Source organism: Gordionus sp. m RMFG-2023, chromosome 2, assembly GCF_954871325.1.
Source record: "Gordionus sp. m RMFG-2023 chromosome 2, tfGorSpeb1-WG-v2, whole genome shotgun sequence".
Lineage (NCBI taxonomy): Eukaryota > Metazoa > Nematomorpha > Gordioida > Chordodea > Parachordodidae > Gordionus > Gordionus sp. m RMFG-2023.
The window spans coordinates 50037195-50049926 of NC_088776.1; the positions used below are offsets into that span (position 1 = coordinate 50037195).

Consider the following 12732-nt stretch of genomic DNA (forward strand, 5'->3'; position numbering starts at 1 on the left):
ATTTTTGATATAATTCTATATTAATTAAATATAAATATTAACAGATATCAAAAGAATATACTTGTGATAAGAAATATGGTTATTTTATTCTATTTTATTTGTTTTATTACAATTATGAACATAGCAGACTCCCTTTATCTATATTAAATAATAAATGATAGTGTTATTAAAAGACTTGTTTAACATGCATTAACATATGATTTATACACACATACTGGATTAGGTTAAACTATATTTTAAAAATTAAAAGGTGAGTTAGTCTGAAAATCATTTTTTAAGTATAATCAGCTAGTCCACCTTCATAAAATCTTATGATAATATTTAAGAATATAAGAAACTATAAAATATTATATCAAATATCAAAACCATTCAAATTAAATTATCTTAGTTGACTTGTTTTCGCAATATTATATACAAATAATAGATAACCAAACTGCAAAATGGCGCTACAGCTGATTACAATGTGAGGACACTTTTATAATTCTAGTGAATGAATCGTCAATCTATAGTTATATATATCATTGATATAAAATAACGAAAATATTTTATACTGTAATAAATAGATTTAGTATTAAAAAATATCATTTTTAGAAATGTCTTATATTGTTTTAATTATTTATATGCTAGTTTATTTTGTATGCATATAATAGTGACAAAATATGAAATTCAGAATAATTGTTCAGTTAGTAAATTTTAAAAAAGTATAATATAATAATATAAAACCCGGCTGAAGGCTGGGCAAAAGTGGGACGAAGGCCCGCAAATTAAAGGGTATGAGGGGCTTTGCCTCCCATAAATTTTTTTTTTAGTTAAGCCCCTCGAGATTGTGATGGCTAGCGACGCTCCTGATCAACTAAAACTTGGCTAATTACAATATTAAATTTGTTAATTTTCAATTAATGAATGATTACATTTTTTAATTAGGGTTATAAAATAATTTAAATAATAAAATTAGGCTTCAACTGTTATTGCGAAATTAATATTTAGCCATTATGAGTGATATTGATTTTTAGCACAGAATTTGACTGCAAGCTGACATAGTGAAGATATAATTTATATGTATTAATCTAATCTAATAAATAAAATTGCACTCATTTAATACAAATTCAGATATTCTTATTAATTTTTAAATTTTGCGGACAAAAAATTTTTTTCCTTTTGTAAAAAATGTTTGAGTATAAAGTTATTTAAGATCAGAACTAGGTCAACTATTATGCTCGAGATAAGCAAAGAAAATGGTTATGATTGCAATAGAAATGAGAAAGCATTGAAAATGTAACAAAACATTTTGAATATATTATTTTTTATTTATAGCGTTAATATAAAAATATTAAAAAACGCTGATGTATTATATGGTATAATTTTGAGAATTTGCACCTTAATATATTTTCACTTATATTTGACCAACAAATATTTAGCTTTATTGTTTTCGTCTTAACAATTTATTTTATAAAGTTTAAACCCGGAATTAAAAAAAATGTTTTGCACTTATCCGATTTTTTGCAATTATAAAGATAAATTGTAATTATTTATTATATATATGACAATTTTGTTTTGCCATTAATGATATATAAATAAATCTAAATTCTATGCTAAATAACAATAAAATTGTATATATACCCTATTAAATGAATCAGAATCAATCAATGATGAATAAGTAGATTTTATAAATTGATTCAGATATAATTATAAAAATTTTATTTAATTTAAATTATGCTATATTTTATTTGAATTTAAAAGCATCCCCTCTGATAGCGATATTTTATGATAAAATTTTTAATATAATTCTTTTTCTTATTTTCATTCTATAACATAAATTAAACATCAATTTATACAATAATCAATAATTGATGTTTTTTTTTAAATTTTATTTTTCAATAACAATCAAGATAGCTCTTTCGAAGTTAATATATCTTAAGAGAAATTTGAAAATACAACAGTAGATAACACAAATTTACTCACTGAAAAATGTTCTTAATATAAAAATCTTAATGATTAATTTTAGTTTCTTATTTAAAACTTTTTAATATTTTATTTATGAATTGCAAAATTGAAATAACATACATGGTATTTGAATTTGCTTTATTATATTAAATATATGGACAGATAAATTATTCAATTAATTAGAAATATTTTATAATTAATATTTAGATTGCATTTGGCCTAAATAATTGTTTTCATACAATGACTTCTAGCCTTTTTAATGATTATTCAGCCATCAAGTTAACATATGCATTCTGGAGAAATATCCTATATAACATCATTTACTTAATCACTTTCTGCAATATCATATCCTTCTAGAAAATAGTATAAGTTCTATTATTCATAAAAAAATAATTCCAAGATCTGCACTTCCTATTTATGTAAATTGTGTGAAATTAATATTTTGCCCCTTCCTAAATCTCTGCAGCCACCTAGAATTTTAAAAATTGTAATTATAAAAACTTCATCAGATATTTTTATGTAAATTATATCTTTTTCTTGCATGAAAAGACTATTCTGGCCAGCGTCTACATGAACGGGGGGGAGGAGGGGTAGGAACAGTTTGTTTCCTTTTTGTTTTGAAGGGGTAGGCGGTTTTAATGGGGGTAGGATAAATAATTTGTGGAGCTCTCTATTAAATTTTGAGATCAAATAGGACAAAATTTATTGCTGTTAAAATTAATACTTTTATTATAGACCTATTATAATACAATTCATCAACGAAATATATATATTGCAAACAATCATAGACATTATTTTCCCAATATCTGCTATCCTTTCAAATGTAATTTAAAAGTGTTAGACATTTTCAGCAAGCTCATAATGCTATAATAATGAATTCAATGTAAAAGATGCGGGTTTTAATTGAATTAATTATCTAAAAAATGACTTCTTTATATTCATAAAATGTCGATAGTTGGTAGTAGAGATAAAATAATTTTAATTATTCTTTTTAAATTTTCTGAAAGATTATAATTATAATTAAAAAAATGAAATTAAAAATAGTGAAACATCGCCGCCGTAGACGGTGTGAATTTTTTAGGGGGGTAGGTATAGGTTTTAGAAGGGGCGTTAATTTTTTAGGGGGGGGGGGTAGGTATAGGTTTTTGAAGGGGGGTTTGCATCCAGTGAAAATTTCTGTAATGTAGACGTTGATTCTGGCTGCATTTTGTGCTCCTATCTGTGCAAGCCAAAATAATAATGCTGCTATTATTTCTGAGAAGAAGCCACAATTGCTAATTTTCATAGTTGCTGATGGTTTATTTGTAAGGAATTGTGATAATATGCCTCTTTGATTCTACTCTATAAATTGTAGAAATATGGCAATAAAATTTGTTAAGGGATCTTTCGCCAATATTACCAATTTTTCAATAATTATAGCCTTTTCCTATAAAAGATTAATGTCTTCTGTTGTCAATATTTTAGCATAATGGTATTGTATATTTTAACAAAATGGCGATTTTTTTTTCACATTTAAGAGTATTTCCACTTAAGCAATATGTAGTAGCTGTGACTATTTAGTATTTTTATTACTATAATACCAACTTACGGAAATTTGTTTATATTCCAAAATTATAATGTAAATGTTTTTTGCAATCTTGCAATTTATTAAATAATTTGTATTGAATTTATGTGAGCTAGCCTCTTTTAGAACTGGACCTATTGAGGTCTCCCAGTTATATTAATACCCTTCATTTTAGAATGATCTAGAGTTACATAAACAATATATATTATAATTATATTAGTGTATTATTAAAATAAAAATTTTTTTTAAAGTAATCAAAATATAAAATTTTTTTATTTTATTCATTGCTTAAAAGAGATCTATTTTTAGGGAAATCTGTGATATTGAATGTATATTGTATATTTTTCTTTATTAAAGATGAAAATGGGAAATGAGCATACTTTTACTATAGTGGTTTTATTTATTAGATAAAATAACAAATAAAGAACACTATTTTTATTTATGCCATATCTATATTTAAATTTAACAAAGTATTATGACAAAAATTTTATTATGAATTATTTACTGATCATTATAGAATTGGATTGAAAAAAAAGTAATATATAATTAAATGAATAATATTGATCATTCTTTCATGAAAGGCCAACTTAAACAATGTTTACAAATATTTTTGATTTATCTGGGTTTGAAAAGACATTAGAATGTGTAATAAATATCTGATTCATAAATCGATTTTGAACTCTTTTAACAAAGCGATTTAACAATGAGAATTATAAAATCTGGATTACATAATAAAAACTTTAATTTGTAAAATAACATATTAATATTTAGATCACCTTCCTGTGAGATTTATGAAATAAAAATCGTTTGGATGTAATTTTTAAAATTATTATCCAGGAAATGGAAAGGATAACCTAAAATAATTATTTATTATTTATGATCCAAAAATATATTACTATATAAATCATTAATTGATAATTTTTCCCATTTAAAAAAACGAAATGTAATAATAATTTTAAAATCTTATCGCATTATCAAATACTTATGGAGATTGATAAACCTAATAAAATATTAGTGAGGGGCAGGAAAATGTGGAACTCAAGCCCTTATTCACAAATATTAGATGAATTTATTATTATTTTCATTTCGTTATTGTTATAACGACCAGATCACAAGATTCAAAATCCTTGATTTATAAATATCTAAAAGGATAGCCCCGAATTTTATATATTGATCTATCAAGAATTTATCAATCTTCCCATTAATTAATTGGATATGGATTTTTTGGTTTACTAAAACCAAAAATTTAAAAACTAAAAGTTTTTAATATTTAAAAAAAAGTCTTGTAGCTATTGTGTGAAAAATTTGTAAAAAAATTATTTCCAATAACCAGCTCTAATTCAAGTGAGGATAGACCTCTTTTCCCCTCCCGCTTGTTTAAAATTAAGAAAAAAATATTTTTTAAAAATTTAACATTCAATTCTTTATTCTTCTAGTCAAACTATGGTTAATGATGCTTGGTACCTTAAGGTACCATCTATCAAATTTGAATTTTGTTCATTTTTCATTTGGATAGGCACTACCAAATATATTTATAATATATATTTGAAAAATCGTGATTTTTGGAAAGCCTTTATGGCCTAGTAGGCAAGAGCTTGGTTTACTTATCCCATGCTTCCGGGTTCGAATCCCTGGAATGATCATGTTTTTTTTCTTATTCTAACTTGGTGGTTCCATCCTTGGGGGGATAATATATAGGAGGCCGGACTCGACCACGTGATTCCATTATAATATATCAAATGATCTTATTACATTTTAATAAATTTTGGTCGGTATTTAGCAAATTAGGTTGGTATTTAGAATATTTCCATACATTCACTTGGTAGTAAGCATCATTAACCTCAAACTATAAACTCACCAAGAATTAAAACATTACGGCTAACTCAACATTATAGCCAGGAAAATATTGCATAAGCGTCGAGCCAAGAGATGTTCAATCCTAAGTGCCATCTATGCAGGGCCGTAGCCACGGGGGGGGGGGAATTTTTTTTTAAAAAAAAGTTTAATATATTGCTTCCCATAAATTTTTTTTTAGTTGAACCCCCTGAGATTGTAAAGGCTAGCGACGCCCCTGAATAGATACTATATAAGTATCTACAGTCAGTAGGTACTTATCAAGTAGATGCTAAAAATTCTATTGATTTCACGATCAATATATTTAAAAAATATAAAAGCAATAATTCTATTGATTTGATTAGAATAAAGGCTGAAAAACGTTTAGCAAACTTTAATCTCACTCCCCACAAATCATCAAGTGTACTTAAAACGCCTATAAATTTCCAAGACTTTTTAATCGAAACTAAATTATAATTTAATTGCGAAAAAGACTCCAATTGGAGTTCTTTAATATTATGAAATTATTGATTGTTGATAATTTTTTAGATAGATTTACAAAAGATGATTATAATCTTCTATCAAGTTTTAATGCATTGTACCCCTTTGATAGTGATTATTTTATATCGTACAAAATGGCCCGATTAGAATAATTATTAAACTTAAATATGGAAACTTTACATCATGAAATGAAAATAGCTAAAGGATTATTAGCTGTTAAAGAAACACATAATTTTGAAAATATCCTAAATATTATGTATAAAAAATATCATCATGCATTTTAAGAATTGTATAAATGCTACTCAGCAGCCATCATCATTAGGGTACCAACGGCTTCTTGTGTGGCTTCTTTCTCTATAATAAAGAGAAGAGAGTTCTATTGAGCGCTAGAGAGTTGATGAAAGATCAAAATAAGCAAAATTTAGTAATGAATAATTAATTTATGTTAAAATTTAAAAATAAAAATCGTTGTAATATTCAGCACTAGTTTATGTTTATCTGACATTTAAATCACATGTATCATATTTCATCACATGTTAATAGTTCGGTGAAAAGCCTTCTAAATTTTTAGCCGTTGTTATCACACTATCATTAAATTATGATTTCTAAAAGGATTTAATGGAAGATAGGTAAACTAAAGCTAATTAATTTCATTTCGTTATTAATTAAAATAAAAAAAATGATGTTCAAATTTTATTTTTTGCAATAATTTTTTACCTATAATAAAATGCATTTTTTAAAATATTTAATTCATATGGTAGCATCACATTAACCTATAATGATTATTCAAAAATATATTATTTTTATAAGGTGTATCTATTATAATTTATATGATTATATATTAATAATTTGTATGCAGATTTTAAATATAGATCTCATAAATTGCATCTCATATTGATAATTTTTTGATTGTTAATTTTATTATTAAAATAAATCTACAACATTTGGATATTTAATCTACGTTATGTTTTCATTCTCTATATCTTTTTGTTTTATAATTATTAATATATTTGAAATACTCTTCCCAAGATTGCTTAATCTTAAAGTTCATACATTTTCATATATTCACTTCTACAATTTTGATAATATCTTCACATTTAAAAATAGCTTCTTTACTTTGTTTTAAACGTTTTTGTATAACTTATAAAATAATTTAAAGTTTATCTTTGGAATTAGATTTATAATTGTTCCTGAGTCTAGATACTAGACTTTTTCTCTTTAAAAGTTCATCAATACAACTTAATTGATTCTACTAAATCGCTGGCTCATATAATTTAGACTTGCTAAAAGGTCTGAGTAGCTTCTGTAAACAGGGAAAAACATTTTCTGAATTTTATAGGTTATCACCACAATAATTTTAATATAATTGCAGAAAATGAGAGTTAAATGGCTGTTTTAACATTTATAAAGATGATGGATTGTATATTTTTGTCACCACTGCAAAACCACATCAGTAAGCATTTTTGGAAATGAGTTCACCTCTAAGCCAGCTATAATTTCTCAAAAAATCAGGCCTCTATCAATAAAAACTAGCTTTTTTTTTTATCAAATAACATATTTAAAGCAAAAAAAACAAGTCATCAAAACCCCAAAACTGATCAAAAAAGCACATTATTTAAACAAAAACTTGTAAATGGCATGTGGGTCACAATGTGAATACTTTATTTTAAAAAAACCATTCTATAATGAAGTATTATAATTAAAAGTTAAAATTCAGTAATAAGTTTATATTTTATAATTATAATACAAATCAAAATAGTTTTTTGTCTCTTCTAAACAATTTCAAAAATGCGTATTACAAGGTCTTACTGCGGTGACAATGATATGTATAAATACTACTAAAAATAATAGTGCAAATAAAGTTAAAGCTTTCTATTCTTCCTTCCTTGAATCAATAATATTCTGGTTATATTTTAAACATGAGAAAACGATTCTCATGCAATCAACCATTTCAATGAACTTTTATTTGATATAATTCGTAACAAGTCATCTAGTATATTGGGTACTTTGCTTAAATATTTTACTATATTAGACTGCCTGATATATTTTAATTAATTTTCTATTCATTATTTATTTCTTTATATTTTCTAACAATGTTGTGGGAATTACATTTGAGAAATATTCAAGACAATTTGAGAACTTTATTTGATTTTACTGAAGTTATCTAGTGACTTATCTCAGCTCACTATCAATCTTTTCATTCCCCTTTATGTTTTACTAATTGAAAAATTGCATCCTTTTAATGATCTGCATCGAGCCTAATTATTAAATCCAATCTAGCCAGAATTTTTTTTAAAAAAAATTGTCTAACCCAATCCAAAACAGTTTTTTTATTTCACCAAAAAGGCTCTCACCAAATATAAATTATTTATCTGCCTGGCCAAATTTCTTTAAACATAAAAAAATTTTCTTTTCAATATAGTTTTATATTTTTGTAATGCTGCGAAGTAACATTGCTACCTTTTTTTGACGAAAAGGGATGCTATTTGTTGTCAAAATGCCATTCATTACTTGTTTCAAAAGGTAACATGCTTCTTTTTTTGAGTGACAGTTATTCAAAACGTTACTCATTAAATCCTTTAAATTTTAAATAATTTAAGCCAAGTTTTAATTTAGATCAACCACCAAAATTCTTTATTTAAATTTTTTATTATATTTTTGTTGTTGAATTTTATAGGTAGTTAATCTAATTTAGAATCTATCAATATATGTTATATTTATATTCTCAATATTTTAATTTATTTTATAAAGAATATATGACAATAGCACAATTTACTTAGATGAATATTGATTTAACTTTGCCCTGTCTCAATTTGAAACAATTTTTTTTGCATATGTAGATTGTGCATTAATTCAAATATTTCAACCGATGCCTAGCAGATTAAATCTAAAAAAAATCATATGAACACTTATGAATTCAGATTAAATTCTGATAAAGATTAAAAAAAATTGATGAGAATCTGAATGAAGATCTTTGTGAAGATAAGTTTTTTTGAATATAAAAATCTAAATAAAAGTTCTCCCATCCTCTGCACCTGTTGATTGTTTGTTTAGACCGATGCCTTCTTTTACAGATCTCTAATTCCTTTGGCATATGTGCTATCAGTACGATAAGAAAAAATAACTATGAATTACATCAAATAAAAAGCAACTGTAGGTTACATGGGGATTGTTTTTCTCGTTTTATCTAAAATGGCAAACAATATATAATCAGTTTTCAAGGGTGTTTCAAATCCATGTGAGCGGTTTTTTTCAATAGCGACAAATATGATTGTGAAGATTGAATTAAAGAAACAATCAGAAAGGTTGTGCTTAAAAAATTAACTGCTGTCGAAGTAAATCAACATGAATATATTTTTTTATTCAAAGTTTATACTAATATCATATTGTATATTTTTGGGAAAAATTTATAAAATTTGAACTTTGCTTGCAATTTAAAAATTTTTGTTATTTTTAATAGAATTTAGACGCTTAATAATTATAAAATAAAGTATAGAAAAGTTTAAGGCAAATAATTTTATAAACAATTCTAATGACCAAGTTTTGTTTGTTCTCTAAATTTTGATACGCAGTTGATGACAATTAGTTTAGTAAAATCCTTAAAAGTCTATTTTAAGATATATAACATTAGATTCATACGTAACACAATTATTAGATTCGAAAATTTAAATTGAATGAGAATAACAATTATTCGATTCATTATAAGCTAAGTATTTACTGGATAACAAAAATCAATAACTTTTGCGACTAAACTAAATTTCATACCTTGTTTTTATTCCAAATTTTATTTGACTCCCACAGCCAAAAAACAAATCTGATTTTGTGGACCATTAATTTATAAGGATATATTATTATAGTGCCCACAAATTGAGCGTTTGCGTTTTACCATATTTTTTTTATTAAAAAAAATGTGACACATCTCTTGTTTAAGTTGAGGTTGTCTTTTTATTAATATCATCGGTTTATAATTTTTAACTAAGTTCTAAAAAAAATTCTATTTTGTAAATATAATTATCTTCTGCTTTTTATCCATAATTTCTAAATATTCTATTTAAGTTATTTTTTTATACTTTATATAATATTGAAAAATGAAGAATAAAAAAAGTATTAAAACAAAACCAGTTCGCGCATTTTTTAAATGGATATAAACGCCAGGTATAATCAATTTGCACGATACCATTTGAAATGCATTATTTATGTTTGTTACGACAAAACGCAAACTCGTTCGCACCATATAATAAATAAATAAAATTTTTCATCGCTTAATCGACACCACGTCTATTATAGGTACTTTCATGCCCAAGTGTGAAACCCGAATCCGGTACACTCTTAGAACCAGGGCAACTCTAGAAACCTTAAGTAGATCTTTTAAAATAACTTCCCAGTGGAAACCAGTTCAAAATGCTGTGTAATTCATTAAGGAGTTTATATTGTAATACTTTAAAAAGAATTTTATTATTTATTAATACACTAGAATTCTCGAAAGTTTGAATCTAAGCTAAACTGACTTATTCTTAAAAAGATAAACTGGAACTCAGAACCAATAAGTATTAAGGACCGGAATCCTTTTTTAGTTTACGAACTCTTATCTTAATCCTACTCTTTTTCTATCTAAGATTTCATTTACATTAAATAACAGTTTGCTTTTTCTCTGTTCACTTTAGCTTTTACGTTTTCGACTTCCGCGGAACCTGACGCTATCCCCTTATTCTATTAGAGCCAAAAAATTATCTATCGATTACGTCAATACCTTAGGCGTGGCGTTTCTAAAAATACAATTTTTTTATATTATAGTCGAAAATTGTAATTAGTTAGTCATATATATTTTTTTACTAGGATTGAATGGGTAGAAATAATAGAGCCCAAAAGCAACAATTTCATTTACGCTAACCTGACCACCGGCCAATGCCTTTGGAAATTGCCCGATGGCGCCAAACTGTAAGAAATTGCATATTATACATAATTGGTGCTAAACCATGATCGGTTGCGAAATAACCATAAAAAATTAATGGACTGATTCTATATAATACACTAAAAATAAATATAACTAAGGCTGTCCTATCATTTATGTTTTTTTTTGTGTAATCGAACGATTGGCAACTCCACGTTTAAAATAAGACCATACCAGAACGTTCGAGGCATAATGTTTTGTCTTTAGATACGAGGTTTTAAATTGATTAATATCCCATTTAGCTATAAGTTTATAAATTAAATATATTTATATAGTATTCATATATTTTTAAAATATGGAAAATTTTCAAAATTATTGCAAAATAAATAACCGCAACCAGACGATGATATCTAAGGTACGAACCAATGATATTAAATTAATACTAACATAGTCTGACGGTTTAATTAAAATGCATTAAAAAGTGTATACACATACAGTGAAGTCCGCCATTGAAAGATATTTAGACGATATACCTTTTTAATGGCGTTTATTACAATTAATATAACAACATCGGCTACAGCTGACTTCAATGTTTGCACACTTTTTAATGGTATTGATGTCAATAGTCTGAACGTTTGAAATTATCCAAATTTTTGAATAAGCTATTTTGCGTGACTCTGCTATTTTTTAACATTAGGCGCCATAATCTGATCATGATATGAAACAAATCCAACCAGTTATGGGTTAGCACAAGCCATATTATTTAATTAAAACAATGGTATTCTATATTCTTCATTGTTTAATTGCGACCGAAGTGAAGGAAAATAAAATCATTTTATTTTTTGTAGAACATTCTTACATTCCCGGTTCAATTTATATAAAATCATTTTTCTTAATATAAATCTAGCATTTTAAATAATTTTGATTAATTTTTCTAAGAAAGCGGGTATCAATTATAAAAATTTAGCACGGCAATTTGGTGTCATTTTTGTTGCTCACAGGTATTTTTAAACACTGTTTTAAATTTTGCCGTCTATATTTCATTTTATTATATAAAGTAATTCGTTGTTTTATTATTATAACTAAATGAATGTCAAGTAAGAAACATGAATAAAATAAATAAAGTATAAAAGGGGGAAGGGGAAAAAGCATATCAAATCATATAAATACTTTTATTAAAAGTTTCTCCTTATTTAAATATATAATATACATAATGTTGGTTGAATCAAGGTTAACTACTTTATTATGATAATATTATATTTTAATGTTTTTTATTACATGTGTACTATAATATTGTAATTTATTTTATTTAAACCACCACCAAATCATATCTATACTTTTTATTTTTTTAAAATTATATTTTATATTTACGAGATCAAACATTTACATTTTGTACTCGATATGTAAAATATTATTAATATAAATCGAGATTAGTTCTTTTAATTATTATTTATTCATTTCATTACAACATGATGTAAATATTCCATTTTAAATTAGAAAGTTAACCAAAAAACCTAATATATTCGCCATAGGAGAGCCCGGAGCGGGCAGGTCGATGTTTGAACTAAAGTTAGATTCGATTAGACCGGATCTATTTTAATCTTCAAGAATAAATATGACAATTGAATGCAAAATTAATTGATTTATGAATTTTGACCCTATCACTTCGAGAAGTACCTTAAAAATAAGCTTTAATTTTCAGAGTTACTCTTTCGATTTTTTAGAAATATATTAAAGGTTATCTGTCAATACCGCGAAAACTTTATTATCGCGAATGTATTATTGCGAATAACCATTATTGCAAAAATATTATTTCTTACGAATGCATTGCTGCGAAAGCAAACCTATAATCCATTACCGCGAAAACTTTATTATTGTGAATAACGATTATTGCAAAGGATATTTCCACGAATGAATTTCTGCAATAGCAAACCTATAATCCATTACCGCGAAAACATTAGAGCGAACTCATCACCGCAAGAACATTATCGTAAGTGAA

At 25.5% G+C, this 12732-nt stretch overlaps 1 protein-coding gene across 3 annotated transcripts in view; it reads left to right on the forward strand.

Moving 5' to 3' along the window:
- Window positions 1-6384: 6384 nt before the first annotated feature.
- The window catches only part of LOC135925021 (uncharacterized), a 35394-nt gene continuing 29046 nt past the window's right edge, over window positions 6385-12732 (forward strand). For all 3 annotated transcript variants that reach the window (XM_065460154.1, XM_065460155.1, XM_065460156.1), the window contains exons 1-2: window positions 6385-6471; window positions 10679-10780. In XM_065460154.1, the coding sequence (XP_065316226.1) occupies window positions 6461-6471; window positions 10679-10780 (113 nt within the window). In that variant the 5' untranslated portion in view covers window positions 6385-6460. The remainder of the gene's footprint in view (window positions 6472-10678; window positions 10781-12732) is intronic.